The sequence below is a fragment of the Asparagus officinalis genome, chromosome 8, assembly GCF_001876935.1.
Source record: "Asparagus officinalis chromosome 8, Aspof.V1, whole genome shotgun sequence".
Lineage (NCBI taxonomy): Eukaryota > Viridiplantae > Streptophyta > Magnoliopsida > Asparagales > Asparagaceae > Asparagus > Asparagus officinalis.
The window spans coordinates 1,184,499-1,205,164 of NC_033801.1; the positions used below are offsets into that span (position 1 = coordinate 1,184,499).

The 20,666-nt window shown below is 37.9% G+C and overlaps 3 protein-coding genes across 3 annotated transcripts; 1 reads left to right on the top strand and 2 right to left on the bottom strand.

The window, feature by feature from the left end:
• On the bottom strand, positions 1,208–6,125 carry LOC109820338. Its single transcript, XM_020386466.1, has 4 exons — positions 5,971–6,125; positions 4,601–4,916; positions 1,804–3,682; positions 1,208–1,492 (listed from the first exon to the last, which is right to left on the bottom strand). Exons 2-3 carry the CDS (start codon positions 4,745–4,747, stop codon positions 1,850–1,852), a joined length of 1,980 nt encoding a protein of 659 aa, XP_020242055.1. The 5' UTR covers positions 4,748–4,916; positions 5,971–6,125; the 3' UTR covers positions 1,208–1,492; positions 1,804–1,849.
• LOC109819907 (probable gluconokinase) lies at positions 7,468–9,302 on the top strand. Its single transcript, XM_020385877.1, has 4 exons — positions 7,468–7,575; positions 7,766–7,808; positions 8,638–8,717; positions 8,797–9,302. The coding sequence occupies exons 1-4, from the start codon at positions 7,551–7,553 to the stop codon at positions 9,222–9,224; spliced, it is 576 nt and encodes a 191-aa protein (XP_020241466.1). The 5' UTR covers positions 7,468–7,550; the 3' UTR covers positions 9,225–9,302.
• LOC109819906 lies at positions 9,259–17,216 on the bottom strand. Its single transcript, XM_020385876.1, has 3 exons — positions 16,906–17,216; positions 15,727–15,929; positions 9,259–9,839 (listed from the first exon to the last, which is right to left on the bottom strand). Exons 1-3 carry the CDS (start codon positions 16,999–17,001, stop codon positions 9,512–9,514), a joined length of 627 nt encoding a protein of 208 aa, XP_020241465.1. The 5' UTR covers positions 17,002–17,216; the 3' UTR covers positions 9,259–9,511.

Below are 20,666 nucleotides of genomic sequence, written 5' to 3' on the forward strand. Positions count from 1 at the left end.
AGCTCCACAACGATTGGACCCAAAAATGGCCGGGTTTATTCGTAATCGTTTTATCCCGTGAAAAGGCGTTTCTCCTGAATGTTACTTAGGGTAACCCGTTTAAAATTTATGAAATACGAAGCAGTGGAAGTAAAGTAATACTTTCTGTTGTTTGTTTCTCTTTTTATTTTTTTGAAGTAGTGGAAATAGCAGTTCTTATTCTTCATTTATTTATTTTTTTTTTTTTTTGATAGCGTTGAAAAGTTGCTAGGAAGAGTGACAAATTAAATGAAATATTAACATGCAGGAAATCATCAAGGCAGCTAGCGGGGTCGCAAGCTTGAGAGGAAAAGAGGTTCTGTGTTTCAGTCCTCTAGAAGCAAGCTCGGCCAAAACGCGCAGCAGCGGGCTCGCGAACGAGAGCTTGAAGCTCAAGAGGCTCGAACTTTCTCAAAAGATCGATCACCCGCGCTCTCATCCCTGCTCTCCTCCTCGTCTCGAAGTCATCTCCGACCACTTCCCTGCTAATCTTCTCCGTGTACTGGTGTTGCTGCTGATCCTGGCGAAAGACACGATCGTGGGCTTCGGTTTGGTTTGATCCTAAGTTTTTTTTTTTTTTTTTTTTTTTTTTTTTGGGTTTAATTTTTTTTTTTTTTTTTTTTTTTTTTTTACGGGCTTCATCAGCTTTCTCATTTCTGCATGCTGTGAAATATAATTTGGACGATGTTGTTGTTTGTTATCTCCGTTTCGCCTAGCATGAATCCTGGCGCATCTGAAGGGCCAGTGGTGTGTAGTTTGTATCAGAATTCTTACGCCAACTTGTATTCTGTTGTATCCTAGTGTTTTTCTTTCGTTCTTTCCTTGTATTTTTTTTTTAAAAAAAACTGGTCATTAATGGATTCAATGCAAGGTAGCTGGTCATTAATAGATTGATTTAATAACACCAAGTTTATGAGCTTTCCATTCCAAGAAACTCTTTAAGGCTTGTTGGCAAACCACTAGAATCGGACTACGTTTAAAAAAAAAACCTAATCTAATTTTAATATAGTTTTGTGTTTGGGAAAGTTGGGCTAGAGATGGCTCAACTTGTTTTAGTTCATGTCTTAGCCTCTTAACAAGGCTAGAATCGAACCGCCTCACATTCAATTCTGGCTCGGTTAAAAAAAAATAAAGCTGGACCGGCCAGATTTCTATCAGCTTGCCAAACAAGCCCTTAACATCTTGCGAATGTTCGATAGATCTCTCATATATCATCCTTACCCTGCAGTTAACACACACGATAGAATCAACACAAACTATTAGTTCCTTTATTACACCAGCTACGACGCTAAGAACCAAACAACAAGAACAGCAGTACAAAGAGTAACGAATTACAAAACAAGAAGATGAGGAGTTCAGCGTTCGCGTCTCGTCTCCTCGTAAAGTCAGAATTGAATGGATCCCCGAAAGTGAATCACCTTCGTAGGGAAGAATTGAGTATAAAGAACAAATTGAGCGGAGGTTTATGAATGACCTGCGATGCCCATTCAAAGAACAGTTAGCGTACGCAGTTAAATTACATAGTATGCAATAGTATAACGCAAGACTGATGGTTTTATGCCAACTAAAATGTTGACCCAAAAAAAGAAAATCAAATCAAAGCAACCATCGCAGACAGTTTTAACTAATGTTTTTGGGAAATGTCGTCAGTGGACAAAATCCATAGGATAATTCAAATAATTTTAGTCATTTGATTAGCATTTTTCCTATTATATGTCTCTCTTCCAATGATAAACCTGCAAAGAAACTACGTACATGTCATTCCAAAATGAGAAGAAAACTTACTCGATATGATGTTTACTCTGTCACAGTCTCGTATAGTTTCGCAAGCCTAGGCTTTATTGGCGTTGCCATTCTCTAATGCAGCTGCTGATCTCTCAGAGGAAAAGCAAGAATCAACCCAGCCTTCCTTCTTGGCTCTGTCAACATAAAACTTGAATTGTTTCTCCGCATCTGGTACATCCAGCACAAGATCATCCATACAATCCGCGACCCTCCCAAACCCTTTCGTCATCTGATGTGATGTGATTAAACCCATTGAATAACAACACTCCAACAATCTCCACAACCGCTCGTTCTTCTTTTCCATCACATTCACCAGTGCCTTCTTCACCACCTCATGATGGAAAAACGGCATCCCAAGCTCCTTTATACATCGGCAAGCCTCTCTCACATCCCCACCAGAATCATATTCCTCTATCAACTTACTAATCTTGTCCTTAACATCATCAATATCCCATCCAGTCTTGCTACTACCACCTCCACCCCAACACCTCAATATTCGCTCCCCAGAGAGGCGAGCCTTGAGAAGCGAACGTGAAAGATTGAGGACTTTGCTTCCAATTGACCCTTCACACTGACTCTCAATTTCCTCCAAGTGAAATGGTGCCAGTACTTCATCAACTACGGCCCTCGCTAAAAACATGGCTAAATCCTCTACGACAGCTGGAATATCCAATGCGGTGTCTTCTGCTGACTCAATCAATAAAAGAAAGCCTGTCACCAAATGCTCTGCTGGGAAACAAAGTGATGTTAATAGCACTGAAGCCATTTCCTTTTCCCGGTTCTTTCTATCCATTGCTAGGGTTATTAACTTTTTGATAAAAAGAGCGTTCAATAAGGCGGAGGACAATTTGTTTTCTGCCTCTAAACTACCAATCACTTCTGGGATATCACCTGTCAAGAAATATTCTTGGATGATTGTTGTAGACTTTGACTTGAAAAGCCTGGTTGTCTTATCCTCCACTTGTTTCTGTGGTTGGACATGAATTGGCTTCAAAGAGGAAGCACAAAGCCATCCTTCTGATGCTGCCTTTGATATCAAAGACAGCAAGAGACTTCTAGCACTTGGAATGTCAAGGCACAAGTCATCAATCGTATCAATGAGACGGTTGAATCCTTTAGATATCTGACTGTCATTGATTATCCCTTCTTCATAAGCCGCCTTAAGCAAATCCAAGATCAGTCCCTCAGCTGATCGTCTTTCCATAGCTAAAATCAGCGCTCGCTTCACTATGTCATGGTGAAAGAAAGGAACTTTGAGATCCTTAACACAGCTACAAGCCTCTTTCTTGTCTCCACTTGCAATATACTCAACCAGAAGGTTGTTAATGTTAGCTTTTACATCATCCACTGTAGTGCTCTTGCTTCCTCCCCATTTTCTCAGTATAATCTCAGCATGGAGGGGAGCTGATAGGTAGCCTTTTTCTGCTCTCTTTAACACCTGAATCCCCTTTGAGTCTTCTGCTATGTTTGTCCTCTCTTTTGTGAGAAAAGCTGGAGGGAGTATTTCATCGACCACTGCCCGAGCAATGAAAAGAGCAAGAACATCCACAGTGTCAGGTATATCTACAGATAAGTCATCTGCAGCTTCGACTAGTATGCAGAAACCTTTGTAGACTTGGGGGGGATCGATCACGTCTGCATAGAGAGTTGAAAGAAGAACTGAAGCCATTTCCTTCTCTTTGTTATGCCTATCCATGGCTAATGAGACAAGCTTTTTCACAAAATAGTAGTGATATAATGGCCGGCAAAGGTCCCTCAGTTCATTTGCAGTTGACACCATGTCATCAGTTGTGAAGTATTCTTCAACTATCACTGTAGCCTTCTTTTTAAACTCTTCAAAATCTACCGATAATTTACTAGAAGTTAACAGGTCGTTTTCCTGCAACAACAGGTTTCCATAAACAATTAGTTTAATTGGAAGAGACTCCACATAACCAAACCAATTTGCATCAGCGCATTATGGACTAAAAGAATGTTTACTAAACAAAAGAAATTTGCTGTCTGATGATTTCACAAATATCTAGTTCGTTTACTTAAGTTCTTTCACAGAATTAAAAAAATGATATTTTTTTGGGAAAAGAAAAATAATCAGCTGTAAAATCGCATACGTGGGAGATCCAAAATACACGAGTATGATCTTATAACAGCTTACATAAATATTTTGTCAATCATGCCTATGTAATATTATAAAATGACCTAAAACAGGATTCTTCCTATTTAAATACTAAGGAGAAGAAAAAGGGAATAAAAAAGTGAAAAAGTGAAACAACAAATAATGCCTAATATGTCAGTTGGATGTGTTGTGAAGGAACACGAGAGACACACATTCAATTGCATTAAGAATTGCATATTGAAGAACGATGAAAGCTATACCTGAATTTATTTATTAAGAATCAACCTAGAACTAAATCATGAATCAACCCTGGCCGACACTTCGTCATATAGTAACTTATTTTTGGATCAAGGAGAAGGTAAATGTACTCTTGTCTTTCAAGAATATGTTGTTAATAGAAGAACTCGCTCAAGGTACGTCCAAATGCCGCTAAGGAGATTTTGAAGATAGGTCTAAATGCCACAAGCCTTGAGAGCAAGAATAGGTTTGTTATAACTATCAGAGCACAGACACTTGACGAAAAACGCAAACAAAAAATAATGGTATAAATATGATGATGGAGCAAAACTGTAACGCCTTAATTGTAGCCTATGACCGCGGGATGAATCAGTGTATCTCCTGAAACTACTTTACATACTGAACAGATTGATAAATGCGTGTTAAGAAAAAAATAAAAATACTTACCACCAGGCCGTCTCTTCCTGAGTGTGGATGCCTGTTATGCCCTACTGGACTGCCTTTGCTGGTGTTGCGCTTCCCACGAGGTGTTCTGGGGGACCTTGGTGACCTCGGAGACCTTGGAGATGCGGTTTTTGGATCTTCGCTCTCCATAGTGCAACCCGGTAGTTAAATTCTTCAGTTCACTGATTCCAAGCCATACACAGAAGAATTCCCTTACAGAGTTTAAAGAGTGCAGACACGCCCAGGAAGCTTTGCAGTTTCCAGAAGAACAAGGTGCCAAGATCAACCATGGCACTCTGTCATGAGCCAGTTGTTCTACCTACTCAGATTATCATTTGTTAAACACCCGAATTTTTTTTATTAGGTTATCAGTCAAGCCAAATGTTTTAAAAATAAATAGTTATAAATCAATAAACTAAAATTATAAGGAAGATATAACAGAAGCAAGTAGTGGAAAAAAATTGATAATCTTGGAAAATTCCATCGCAAAAGTAATGGGGGGAAACTAAAGCTGTCTAGAGGTTTACAAGTGAGGCAATAAGGGGAAAAATAATCCTGGTAATAAATAATAATCCTTGTTTTATTTATATCTAATAATATCCTAGTTCCTAAATCAACAAAAATATATAATAATAAAAAAAGATCTCTATCAAACACTCCATCTAATCTAACTAGCGTTCAATTCAAAATTTGGGCAAACTGAATCAAAATTAGCTCAATGCGGTTTGGTTCAGTCTGTTTGACCCACTTAGTTAAGAAAATAGGCTAAAGTACACAAATCAAGGGATCAACAAAAAACAATGCGCATCAACTGAAGTAATTATTATTATTAAATAAAAAAAGAGAGAGAGAAGATTTGGTCGGTTCGAGTTGAGATTTTTTTCGGACGAAACTAACCAAACCGTTGAACCGAACGGTTGACATTTGGGTCTGTTTCAATCGGTTCAGATCAATTAATGCTCTCACCCCTACATCACAAGAAGATGCACAACCAAATCCAAAATGACTCTAAAAAAGCTTTTTTAAGATGAAAGGGACCATGAAGAACCCTTATCCCTTCTAATTTCCAAAGAGTTAATTGTGTCCATTCATTTCCTACGAGCGTGCAGCAGTATCATCTGAGCCTCAATCAAATAAAAGACGTTATATAAAGATAAAACGGATTGAGAAAAGAAAGATCATTTTTTTTTTTTTTTTTTGATCAACCCTAACAAAAAATTAAATAAATCACCAATGCGATTACAACTACAAATTGACGATCTCGACTAAGACGAAAAGCGAACTGGCGTGCTGATTTAATTTCCTACTAATCAATCTCGTTCATGAAAACACCCATCAAGATCGAGCAAACAAAAAAAAACATAAGAAATTACCGAAAATCCAATCTTGACGTCCGATCTCCTCCTCCCGATCCCCAATTTTCAGAGGGGAATACAAAAAAGAGAAGATAAGAGTGGGGGAAATCTCAGAGAGAGAGACTCTTTCAAAAGATTTTGGAGTCGGAGAGAGAATGAGGGCGATTTTTTTGGTGGGGGGGTGGGGGGGAAGAGAGGAGGAGACAAAACGTGGGCCCCTTCTGCCAGTGAAATTTATATGTTGTTAGGTGGGACCCACTACTCCACAAGAGAGCGCGTTATATATTTCGCAGAATCCCCCATCGGCAACCGTCGCGACGTCGCTGAGGCGGGAACCGTATGTGGTTATTTTTAACTAAATAAAGCTTATGTTCTTTAATCATAGTCATATTATCCGTACACTTTGATTAAAAAAAAAAGAGGGGAAAATCACAATGTAAAGCACAAGGGAGTTAACTTTGCTATGCTAGCATTATTATTAATGTTCATCATGGTTTTAACGATGAATAATATTTTTGAGTGATGATTCCAAGACGTCAGGGACGGCTATTGGGCTCCCAAGCTATTTCTGTATTTTGTTATTATTATTATTATTATAGAATTTTATTCTTTAAACTTGCATGTTAGCTAATGTGCGTTGTGTCTCGCAAAATCCAACTTGGAATTTTATCATTTGTTTACTCAAGAGATATGAGATAAGTAGGATAACCGCATTGGCCCATATATACAGTCGTACGCACTAATAACTTAAAAATAGTTATTTTTCATTTATTTACTCAAGAAGTAAGCTGCGCGCTATGAATATAAAAATAAAGGTAAATATATTGCAGATAAATCTCACCACCCATATTTTCTGTGGCCCTTATCATCTGTCAAATATTTGGATAGCAACTATGAATATAAGTTGAGGATGAGCTCGAGTGTTACTAAAATCATACCTGAGTAGGAGTATGTGCATTTTGACCCAAACAATAATAATAATAATATCTATAGTACCTTTTGATTCGAAAGAATATCTAAATTCCAAACACAGATATAATTGATAAAAAAAACACTACGGTCACACTCCCCACCACACCATGAGACACAACCCCCCTCACAGCTACAGTGCACGGGCCCACTTTAGATTTTTTTTTAAAAATCTAAAGTGAGCCCGTGCACTGTAGCTGTGAGGGGGGTTGTGTCCCATGGTGTGGTGGGCAGTGTGACCGTAGTGTCACTCTAATTGATATGACCACATATAAAGCGGTACAATAATTCAATAAACAATAAAAGTGTAAAACTTACCCTGTGATATCCGGACGGTTTGATTCCAATTAAATATCTAGAATTGGGCTGAGTTATTAAGTTGAGACCCATGCTCTAGGTTGCTCCTTGAGACTCAAGGGCTCAAAAAAAAAAAAAAAAAACAATTTGAACGAGAAAGAAAGAAAGAAACGAGGCCAGGTATGTAAAAGTCCTCCCCCCTGTATCGCACGTGCAAAACATGTGATAGATAGATTTGCGGGCTGAAATTAGTTGGCCCGTCTCTTTGATCACTTAATTACTGAGTTCTTAAAGATCGCTTTTTGCCCTTTTCAATCTTCGCACGTATCTCTATGGCTGCTGATCTAAAAGTTAAAGGTGCTCTTCTTCTCAAATTCCCCAATAATTTTATTATTTAATTTGGTTTGAAAGATTTTAGTTCTCATAGATTAGAAGATTCTTGATACCTAAATTCTCAGATTTCTTTTTCTTGGTGCGGCTAGATTTGTAAATTATCTTAAATCACCTTAGGTGTATGTGTTTGTATAATTATTCTGAACTTCTGCAGGGATTGCAATTGTGATCATGGGGGTCAGTGGCTCAGGAAAATCGTAAGTCTTCTAACTTTAAATCTACCAAAAATGAAGAATTTAAAGTTAAATGGTAGCAAATAAACTACAGAGAATTAAAAAAAAAAAACCTTTTTCAAAGGATGGGGATGCTTTGAAGAAGATAATGAATATTAGGTTACTGTAAAATGCTGCGTTTAATAATCTGGGCCCAAATAAAGTAGATGATGGCTTCTTTTCTTGTCCCTTTTATTAAAAAAAAAATTTTGAATTACATCTCTCTCTCAAGCAAATATGATGTCACTTTTTTTTTCAGATAAATGCATTTAGATAATTTTGTTGGTTACATTATATACATTATATACATTAGTTTAGGACTTTATATGTATATTAGCGATGTCGAGGATGAAGATCCTGTAATCTGACTCTAGGATCCTATGCGACGAAATCAGATACGCAGATCAAGCAAACAAGGTGTACACAATCAAGTGATGAACGTGATATATGTACATACATTGTCGATAATAGGACTTAGAAAGATTTCAGGCAAGATTTAGGAATGTTTTTAGGCATGACTAAGATTATTGGCAAACCTGTAACAGCTAGTTTCATTGCTTTTTTTTTTGTGTCTTCTCTTGATCGAGATTGTTTTCCACATCTGACCTGTTCATTGAGACAGATAAAGGTTCAGTTTATCTGTGCTTTTTGATGTAATGAGATTTGATACTAGCGGAGCTTGAGATCCATGGATATGAGCATATTAAACGCAATGCTTTTGTTTTTCAAATATATTTTATCAAACAGATGACAATATCGTGATGATTTATCTCGATATTTTTTAGGATTTACGACTATTTCGCTATGTTTACAGGACGGTCGCCCAGAAACTCTCAGAATCGTTAGGTTGCAGCTTTTTCGAAGCAGACGACTTCCACTCTCAGGAAAACAAAGGTATTCCAAGAGTTTCTATATTCTCTGACAGTTATAAAATTAATAGGCCGTAACAGTATTTTCATTTCCTGTAATACAGAGAAGATGAGAAATGGAATTCCACTTTCTGATGAAGATCGGATTCCATGGCTTGAAGCACTCCGAGATGCCACTATGAAAAAGATCAACAGCGGAGAGACCGCAGTCCTCACTTGTTCGGCACTACAAAAGAAGTACAGAGAGATCCTAAGATCATCGGATCAAAACTACCACCCTGGGGACTATACAAGCTGCAAGGTGAAATTTGTTTGCTTGAAGGCACCAAAGGAAGTAATTGCTGAGAGAATCAGGAGAAGATCTAAAGAAGGGAATCATTTCATGCCAGAATCCTTGCTACAGTCTCAACTTGACCTGCTTCAGGTTGATGAAGCCGAAGGAATAACTATAGTGAACGGCACCGAAAGCTTTCAGACAATTGTAGATGACATTATCACTTTGTTCCGCGCCAATAAATCAAACCACATTTGATGTATAGTGCACTTGCACTTGTATCAAACTGAAATTGATTAAAAATTCAACACAGCAAGAATAACTCATCGACCAGTACTCGTAAGTGTCTTTGTGCACAAACACCTGTTAGTGACTATTGTTTTTGTACCACAATTGATGCCTACTGCATTTGTATCCAACTGAAGACAAACATGTTAAGCTCAAATTGATTAAAGATTCAATACAGCAAAAATAGCTCATTGATCGGTAGTCTTCTTAAGGATTCAGGGACTGTCCTATATACAAATAACAGCAGCGACTTCTGGTCAGGGAACTTGCTGTCTATTGTAAGTGTCTTCATGCACAAAAACCGGTTGGGTACTTTGAGGCGGGATCTGAGGTTGTCCTAATGCAATTCCCTGGTTCTGAGTTGAAGGTCCCCAAGTCTGAGCACTGGTGCTCTTTGATAAAGAGAGGACGACATAGTAAACTATACCGAGAGAGATGCTGGCAAGAGAGAGAACTGCACCTCCTGCAAAAACTCCAGGCTTGACGACATAGCAGTAGTCGCCAAAGTACATATTTTGGTTTCCTCGTTGATCATTCAGTGCAGCGCCCATTAGTAGCAACAGGAATGCTATAATGAATGTGATCCTGAAATGATGCACATCAACTTCTGAAGAGTTATATAAATTGATTATTCATATTTGTTTATTTTGGTAAAATGATGAAATTTTAGGAAAATAAAGACAAATAAAAGCAGGGGTGTGAATCCGTGCTCTATAAACAAGATACCAGGAATAATAAATTTCTCGAGGGAAATTTCTTGAGGGATGTATTCAATTTCTTGAGGGAAGGCCCCTAAAGGGGCTGTGAAATTCGCAAGTATCCTCTCCTCCAGGTACCAATAGACAAAAATTGAATCGATGATGCATAGTGAGAATCAAAGCATGTTATATAAGTTTTAACAACACACAAGAAATAATGACACACTCAATTCTACCGATTACTCATTCAAGGAAAACAAAGCAGTTCTATTACAGGATGTAACATCTGGTCAATCGATAAGTAAAAACACCCATATGTTCACTAAGATGACTAACATAAATAAGTATTATCTAGTTTAATCCCACAACAAAACTTAAGTTAGTTATTTGTCAATTTATTAAAACTGTTACTGTAAATGTCCTCTGGGATAATTATATGGTAGCAAAATTACTCCAAAAAGCAAGTCTAAATCTGGAAACATGAAAAAGAAAACACAAGGTAAAATATGTAAATTTCAAAAAAGAAAGAAAACCATCAGGGCATATATTTGCTAGAATCCCAAACAGAAGAAAGTAAAAAAAAAAACTATTTTGCTAGTCTAACAAGCCCACCTAATTTGTATCATCACATTTCTTGCATGACAATAGAGTGGTACTCCCTAAAATTGTATGCACCTACGAACTAACAAATTTGAAATAACATTTTATTATCAAATGTTGACATTCACCATTTAATTTGGATAGCAATCCTTACTTTTTTTATTCTAGATTTTCAAAAAGCCAAACTTCAAGCATCACAAACCTTAATTATTGTTGAACTGCTTCCTAGCTACTGAAGTCCTAATCAAACAGAAAACATGTAAACATCATACTAAAATTTAGTCAATTGCGTAAATCTGATGACACGTTTACCGTGTTGGAGACATGCTTGTGGGGGCCACAAGAGTACAAAGGGATCACGTGAGCTTGAAAATCTCGTGATTGTTGATTGCATCTTCGTGTGGGGGCCACAAGTGTTCAAGGGAGAATTCCATTGGGTTTTTGACGCGTGAAGAGATCAAGTCCAGCGGACAAATCACCTCAGCCCACCCGATTACCCAATATCATTAGCTATATAAATAGCCTGATGTTTTTTCCCTAGGTGGTGCGGAAGCAGAGGGAAGATTTGGGCAGCGTTTTTTTTTTTTTTCCTTAGGCGGATTTAGTGCAGGGCTTTGAAAAGCAGCGTGCAGAAGGGGTTCGCGTAGGAGAAAAGGACGGTTGGCAAAGGCGCAGTACTAAAAGCAGAGAGCAGTTGCAAAGAGAGAGAAAAATCAGCGGCTTTCTTTGGCTTCGTGCAAATAGGCTTTTGTGCTTTTGAGAGAGATATTTGTATGAGGGTTTAGATTGAGTGATTGTAAACCCTAGTTGTATTATCTCCCTCTAATAGTAGATCTCCCCCCTCCTTGCCCCGTGGACGTAGGCAGTTTGCCGAACCACGTAAAATTAATTGTTTGAGTTTGTGACCATTGTAATAGTTATTAGGATCCCTCGACAGGTCAGTCCTAGAACTGATGAGAGGAAGAGCCGATATCTCACTTGGTTGAGATATCCGTTTCAGATTCTTGTCTCCTTGGTGAGACGGAAATTCTTATTATCGATCTTTCTCTCTTATTGTGCACCAGAAACTCTGCCGAAATTTCCGTTGCGCATAACAAGTGGTATCAGAGTCCAGATTCCAGATCTAGGGTTTGGTTGGAGGAGTAGATCAATTTGGAGGCTCGTTTAGGGCTTCGTTGGTGATAAATGTGGGATCTTTTGGTAAAGACTCTATCTTTTTAGTTTTGGATCTATTCTTCGTTCGTTGGTGCGTAAGATGTCGGGGAAAGAAGGTGCTTCGGGTGTCGAGGGTGGTTCTTCTGGCGTGAAGACTATTCAGAGTTTGAATATCCACTCTATGAAGATAGATGTGAAGAAGCGAGGTTTTGGATGCGCTGAACGCGCAGAATTTGGAGGATACATTGGAGTTAGATGGCAAGCCAGATGAGATTGAAGAGAATGTTTGGAAAAAGATGAATCGAACGGCGTGTGGTGTGATTAGGTATTGTTTGACTCAAGATCTAAAATATAATGTGATGAATGAGACTTCTGCGAAGAAGATTTGGGAGATTCTCGAAAGCAAGTATCTGACAAAGAGTGTTGAGAACCGTTTGCATATGAAGAGACTTTATCGTTTCCAGTTGAAGAAGAAAACCTCAATTAGAGATCACATGAATCACTACACAAAGCTTCTTGCGGATTTGGCGAATGTGGATGTCAAGATTGAAGATGAGGACAAGTCATTACTGTTGTTGAGTTCCTTGCCCGACGAGGAATATGAGACCTTCGTCCTTACTCTTATTAATGGGAAGGCATCACTTTCGTATAGTGAGGTCACTGCTGCACTTGTGAATTATCAGCTTCGAAAGAAGGATAAGGAGAATTCGACTGAGTCGGTAGCAGAGGCGTTAGTCGCAAGAGGGAAGAATCCAAACCGGAAGAATTGGAAGTCACAGTCTAGAGTAGGAAAAGATCAGTGTGCTTGGTGCAAGGAGACTGGTCATTGGAAGAAAGACTGCCCAAAGCTCGACGAATGGATGAAGAATAAGCAGAAGGGAAAAGGGAAGCAACCATCATCAGAAGCAAACATCGTATCGGATGGTAATAATTCTGACTCTTCTATTTATTCGCTTTCTATCAGTCCTACAGATAGCTATTTGGAGGAATCTGAATGGATGTTGGATAGTGATGTGACCTATCATGCGTGCCCTAGAAGGGAATGGTTCTCCAGTTTTGAGAAGCTGGTGGATAGTGGTGTGGTGTACATGGCTGATAACCGTGCATGCCAGATCATTGGGATAGGAAGAATTCGCATAAAGATGTTTGACGGGACTGTTAGAGAGTTAAACGATGTGAGATATGTTCCTTCTTTGAGGAAGAACTTGATCTCGATTGGAGCTTTGGTTGGAGAGGGTCTGAATGTTCGAATTGAGGACATGGTTCTCAAGATTTTGGAAGACTCTCAGATTGTGATGAAGGGTGTCAGGAGGAATAACTTGTATTACTTGACTGGGGGTATAGTGGCAGGTGGAGAGCTGACGACTTCTGTTGATTCGATTAGACTGCGGCATTTGGGGCTTGACCATTCCAGTATTGATTCCTCGCATAGATTGAAAGAGGGTGCGAAGACCTGCAGTTTGAAGTCCAGTGAACATGTTGATGTGAGCAAGAAGACCGAGGTAAAGTATGGCACCTCTATTCACCGTGCTAAGGATCGTTCTGGAGGAGTTCACGTGGATGTTTGGGGGCCTTCCAAGGGGGCATCATTGGGAGGTAATAGGCGATTGGTTTCCTTTGTTGGTGGCTGTTCTAGGCGTGTTTAGGTTGCAACCAAATCCCCTATGGATAAAGTCCTAGTAGTCTCCAACAGATTGAAGAAGTGTGATATTGGCAGAAAGGTGAATGTACTCCATTCTGGTGGGAGGTACAAGATGGACCTGTTTCTGCATTGGAGCCGAGCTCACGGTATTTCGAGACACTTCGTTGGAAAGAAAATCTTGGGGCAACTTGATAGGGTGATAAATTTGGAGAACCGTACATTGCTGGAGGAGGATCGGTGTTTGTTGTCAAGCAATGGTCTGCAGAAGAGTTTCTGGACAGAGGCTTCGACATATTTGGGTCATCCTATTAAAAAGTTGTCAACTGCTGTGATTGGAGGTAAAACTCCATTGGAAGATAGGTCTGATAGTGTCACTTTGGTTGATGCTTCAATGAGGAAGCCGGTTGACTCTCAGCAGGTGGAGAGTTTTGGACAGACCTTAGAGGTATCGCAGCGGGTGGAGAGTGATGCTACTTCACATTAGGTAAAGATTACTCCAGATCATTCTGCATTGGTTGGGATTCCAGCTGATGTGACACAACGTGAAAGTCATTTGGATTCGGATGCAGATGATGAGTTGGGTTTTGATTCGAGTGCAGCTGATAGATGTAGCTTGGATATGGTCATTGGTTCACCTCAGGTGGAAGTGTTTGAGGTCATTGGAGGTGCTATCAGCCGCAGAGTTGATGATGTTGGAGAAGGGTTGCGAACTCTTCTAGTGGATTAAAACCTTTGGAGGCCATTTTGGTGAACTACGTTCGGCTTAATTCCTTGGGCAAGAGGATACGTAGGCAGTCTTTATGATGCAACCGGGTTGGATTTTGCTGAGGGTGAGATCGATTTAGTGAGTAGAAACTGACATTTGGGTGAGTGTTCGCACTCTCATTTGGGTTCTTAACTTGTTATGGATTGAGTCTGTTGTCGTGAATTGTTTCACGGTGTACTGGACACAACAAGTGAGACATTTGGTTTGGTTGGTATCGGCTCAGTTTTGAAAAAACTTCACCGAGGTGGAGAATTGTTGGAGACATGCTTGTGGGGGCCACAAGAGTTCAAAGGGATCACGTGAGCTTGAAAATCTCATGATTGTTGATTGCATCTTCGTGTGGGGGGCACAAGTGTTCGAGGGAGAATTCCATTGGGTTTTTGACGCGTGAAGAGATCAAGTCCAGCGGACAAATCACCTCAGCCCACCCGATTACCCAATATCATTAGCTATATAAATAGCCTGATGTTTTTTCCCTAGGTGGTGCGGAAGCAGAGGGAAGATTTGGGCAGCATTTTTTTTTTCTTAGGCGGATTTAGTGCAGGGCTTTGAAAAGCAGCGTGCAGAAGGGGTTCGCGCAGGAGAAAAGGACGGCTGGCAAAGGCGCAGTACTAAAAGCAGAGAGCAGTTGCAAAGAGAGAGAAAAATCAGCGGCTTTCTTTGGCTTCGTGCAAATAGGCTTTTGTGCTTTTGAGAGAGATATTTGTATGAGGGTTTAGATTGAGTGATTGTAAACCCTAGTTGTATTATCTCCCTCTAATAGTAGATCTCCCCCCTCCTTGCCCCGTGGACGTAGGCAGTTTGCCGAACCACGTAAAATTGATTGTTTGAATTTGTGGCCATTGTAATAGTTATTAGGATCCCTCGACAGGTCAGTCCTAGAACTGATGAGAGGAAGAGCCGATATCTCACTTGGTTGAGATATCCGCTTCAGATTCTTGTCTCCTTGGTGAGACGGGAATTCTTATTATCGATCTTTCTCTCTTATTGTGCACCAGAAACTCTGCCGAAATTTTCGCTGCGCACAACATACCGTCCTCTTCATAATTCTTGCCCCCTTAAAAATGGAGATGCTCAACATAATCAAGGCTCACACACATTCACTCTGACCCCGCACAAGCACAAAGAAATAAGGTTTAGAGGAATCCAAACTGGATTCGACACCCCTAATCTTCCACATAAACGTAAAAACTAAGGGTTAATTGCAGATAGACCCCAGCATACTTATATTGTTGCAGATAGAGCACCTGAATTCTCAATTCCGTTAGTTTCAACTTAAGATTAGGTGCCATGAACTGAAACATATGAGCTTCACAAACTGATTTACTTACTATAAACTTGCATAATCATGATCACATATAACTAATTTAGCAGGGAAAACTAACAGAATAATCGAAGAACAGGAGATCTATCCGCAACAACAGAATAATAGGGGGCCTATTTGCAAGTTGGCGATAATACAAGGTCTATCCACAATTATGTAAGGTTCAGTCTTGCTAGGCCTTCAATCAAATATCTTGATACTCATGGTACTAAACTTAACAGGGAATCGTGTATGGAGGCTTAAGGTATCTCTATCAATCAAAACAACGTCACAGTTCAGAAGCTCACCATGATGCAATGAAGGAAATCAAAGCAACAGACCAGTTGGTGTCTGAGGGTTGTGAATTCCTCTTGCAACAAATGCACCCAGCTACCGTGTTGATGATTGCCTGAGCAATCATAAGAGCTACCGTTGCCCCTAGTCCAAGGCCCAAAGCTGGAGTTTTTGGATATGCGCACTCACCCGGTCTTGGTGTCTGAACTTCAGATGCCTGAGATACATAATGAAAAACAATATACCATAAGCCTAAAGGCTCAGACGACACAAAGAGCTTTCGCGACAAGTAATATTGTCAAACTTGCTAACTTACCATCGGAAGTTTCAGAAAACACAGTGATTTTGTGAAAAAGTGATATAGTCAAACTTGCAAGATGAAATGAAGTCTTTTTTTTTTACAAATCCCCTTCGGACGGAGTCTTATGAAACTAGCATCAAAGCAACAGCAACCAAATACAGAGCTATATGAAATCATTCTCAATTTTTTTCGCGAAATGCACGAGGATGCCTCCTTACAAGAAGCACCAATTACAGACACAACTGCTGTTCCAGTTCTCCATCTCTAGTTCTCTTAAACCTCCTATGAACCAATTTTTCCAAACAATGGCGATGATAACCGACAAAGACAGCATAATCCAAGAAATTACTGGCCAAAGATGTAACGCATATTATAAAATATCATCAGATCTCCATGTAATATTTATTGCAAACAGGATGACCCTGGGGAGACCCCATTTTATGACGAACGCCCTCCATCAAAAGTTTCCCCAAAGAACTAAACAACTTTAAGTCCAGCAAAATTGCCAGCCACACTAAAATAAGCCTCAATCCTAAAGAAACAAACTAAACAAGCCACGCTTAAAAATGTCCATAAGATGGCAAATCACTCCTCAAAACAGACGAACAGGTCAAAATAATTTGACCCAATTAACAGGGCTCCTAAGAAAATAAATCAGATCCATATCCCAAATTTATCAAACTAGTCGAAAATCGTAGAACAAACTAGAATGTGAGTGAACAAAAGAAATTTTCTTTTTTTTTTATATTTAAATGATGGTTCTTTTCCAACAACCCAAACATCTGATTATCTGAAAAAAAAAACCATATCCCAGGAACTACAGAGTTACTATTAAACCCTGCAATCAGAGGGTAAAAAAAAATTGAAAAAGAAAGGATCTTTTTGCGCTCACCTTGATCCTTGTGGCCTCTGCAGCAAAACCCAGTACAGCAGAGAGAAGCCCGAGAAAGCCCACAGCAGCGCAGACCAGTATCACTCTCCTCTCCATCACCTCCTCTCTCTCTCTCTCTCTCTCTCTCTCTCTCACTTCCTTTGTTTATTATAAGCTTTTGAGCAAAAAAGGAGCTTTTTTTTATGGCTAAGATAGGAGAGAAAGGGATAGTTAGTTCAAATGTTCAATTTGCTTTTTTGCACTATCAACAAAAACACCAAACCAACAATAAAAATGAATAGATATTCCCATCCTTCAATGCGCAAGACGATGGTGGTGGTAACTGAGAACATTGATGTGGGTGGTAATTTTTTTGATGCTTATTACATGTAACTGTCTAGTAAAGGACAAATTTTCAAAACCGTCTTATAAGGACATTTAATCCTAAAACAAACCTTTTTTCATAATATTTTTAAAAACTGATCTCGTTTCAGCGGCTGAAACCAGGTCGGTTGAAACCAGGTCGGTTTTTGTGAAAAAACTTCCGAAACTTTACGGAAGTTCAACTCCCGTGAAACTCCCATTAAGTTTCAGAAGTTTTTTCACAAAAACCGACATGGTTTCAAAGCCAAAGCTAACACTAGGTCGGTTTTTGAAAATATTATGAAAATGGTTTTTTTTGGGATTAAATGGGAAAAGAGGTTGTTTTCGAAAATTTGTCTGCCTAGTAAATTCATTAATTGAGGTATTGGCCGCTTTGTTTAATTATGCATAAAACTTTTCTTCCAATCTTTCTGCCTAGTTTTTGTTCTTTGAGAAATATAATAGAAAAGGATCCTTTATTTTTCTCTGCTAGTCATTATTTTCTGTGAGTTTTTCGAAATGTAGTTTTTTTTTCCTCTTCTCATGGTAAAGATTATACGCTTCTTTAAAAAGATAACTAAATAACCAAAAAAATAAAAAATAAAAGACATATAATCATTTGTAATAAAAAAAATATATTGGGTACTTTTGTTCTATTTACTTTAATCATTATAAGACTCACTTAAGATAATACACAATAACTTGATCAAACTTTGATTTAATTTTGAAAAACACCCATCAAGAGAGATCATTAAGTCATTAAACTCTTCACGATTTTGATGTGAGTACAAACAAATTGCATGTTATCAAACTACAACCGAAAATGATGTTTGGTTGTTTTCCCAAAAAAAACCGGAAATGGAAAAGAAATGAAAAACTCACATTTCAACTCATTTCAAGAGATTTCAAAACATTTCTCGCATTTCTTTTATTTTTGTTTGTTTCGCAATGAAATCACCGTCACGTCATCGCCACGTCACATAAAAAACAAATCCAGCTGCAATAGTAACAGTATTTCGATTTCTATTTCTTGTGTTTGTTTGAATATTAAAAAAAGGAAATGGAAATCAGCCGTAATAGTAACAATATTTTCAGCAATTAAATAATTTGTTTTATTCACAGGCACTGTTTTAACAGTGCTTTTAGTAATTAAAAATCATTGAAGTGATATTTCCAAGTGTTTTCAGAAGTTTTTGGTGTGAAAATACTTTTCTCGAAAATCTGATGTGACATTCTACGTGACACTCTCATTTTTTTAAATCACAAAACAAAATAAACATGTGATTTAAAAATCGGTTGAAAACAAAATCCTAGATGACAAAGAGGATTTCTTAAAATCTGACGTGACGGGGGTTTTCTCTTTTTTTAGCAAACAAACAACCCCTAAGGGGCTATTTGTTTGTCTAAAAAAAGAGGGAAATCAAAGAATAGGAAATCTATTTCTTAGAAATTATATTTTGAGGTTGTTTGGTTGGAAAAAAAGAAGAAAATTAAAGAATATGAGATGGGATGAGATGAGTTGTCGTCATATTATTGGATGATGTGAGTGATTTTTTAAGAAAACTTGTTTTGGATGAGATGAGTTGTCGTCATATTATTGGATGATGTGAGTGATTTTTTAAGAAAACTTGTTTTGATGTTGTTTGGTTGGCGATGATGTGAGTGATTTTTTAAGAAAACTTGTTTTGATGTTGTTTGGTTGGCTAAAAAAATAAGGAAATATATTATAAGAAACCTATTTCCTATAATAGGTTCTTTTCTTGTGTTTGGCTTATTCTTAAAAATAAGAAAATAGATGAGATGATATGAGTTGTCATTATATTATTAGATGATGTGACCAACACTTAAGGAAATTAATTTCTTTGTTTTTTTGGAAGAAATGGGTGGAGATGAAAGTTTAAGGAGATGAGATGAGTTGTCACCATATTATTGGATGATGTGATTGATTTTTAAATATGAGACGGGATGAGATGAGATGAGTTGGATGATGTGATGATAAAAATAATATTTTATTAGATATTGGATGATAAAAATAATATTTTATTGGATGAGTTGGATGATAAAATAATATTTTATTAGATGAGTTGGATGATAAAATAATATTTTATTGAATGTTGGAGTAAGTTTTAGGGATGGAAATGGTTAAAAATAGGAAATGAAAGATTTTCATGCTCCCATTTCTTATTCTTGATTTTTAGGAAACCAACCAAAGAGCTCTTAAAAAGACAAATAGGTGGGTCCCTAAATGACCCTCCATCCTAGTTGTTCCATTTGCAGGTTTTTATCTGACGAAAGGACCGAAACCTTCACCGAGCACCACATGTTGGCACGCCATCACATCTCATGGGTCCTTATCAAGCCTTTTCCCACCTGTAATACGAAATTTTATTTTTTATTAGGGGACAGTGGGGAATAATTATAATAATTATAACTTTAAATATGAGGAAAGCAATGTCTTCATCAAGGAGTTTCTATCTTATTAAAAAAAATTAATTAAGGTTGATCTTTAATCACCTGCATTACCTCATGCCTAACTTCCTTAATCAGTGGAGGGCTTAAACAGAGGACACTCAATAAATTGTAGATGATCTATTTTACCCATAAAACTAACAAGACTAATATCTTTCTTTATAGTCAAGAGTATTTTGTTTATTTTTTTTAAAGAATTTCACTAAACCGCTGCATTCTTAATTTTTCTATCCAGAAACTCAGGACTCGTACATTGTGCATGATAAATAGAATTCTATTTAAAATAGTAGGTAAACCTCTAAATTAAAAAGCACTAAATCATCAGCAATCTTATTTTTTTTTAAAATAACAAATTTATTTTACAAGACCTGTTAAACTATTCTTAAACAACAAACGTTATAAGAGATTGATTTGTCTTCAATTAATGCAAATATCTCTAAAAGTCAGTAGTTTTGCCCGCGCGCCACAATCTTTAATACAATATATGTTCAGTCCTAGTCAATATTGGACAAATTTTGAAAAGCAACCCTGTAAAAACGATCTTTTTGAAACTTATTCGCCAAAAACTACACAGTTTCAACCAACTGGCTGAAACTATGTCGTTTTTAGCGGAAAAATACTAAACTTCACAGGACTTCAAATCCCGTAAAGTTTTGTTATGTAAAAACTTTACGGGACTTAAACTCTTGTGATGTTTGATATTTTTTTTCACTAAAAACGATCCAAGCCAGTTGGCTGAAACCGGGTCGCTTTTGACAAATAAGTTTCAAATAGGTCGTTTTTGATGAATAAGTTTAGAAATGGATTGGTTTTCAAAATTTGTCCGTCGATATATTTTCATTATTCTCCCCTAATAAAATGCATCAATTCATAATTGTGCAAACTTCATAAATGACTACACCTTGTAAACAGAGCTTTCATGGTAATAGCTGACACCAGATATTGAATAC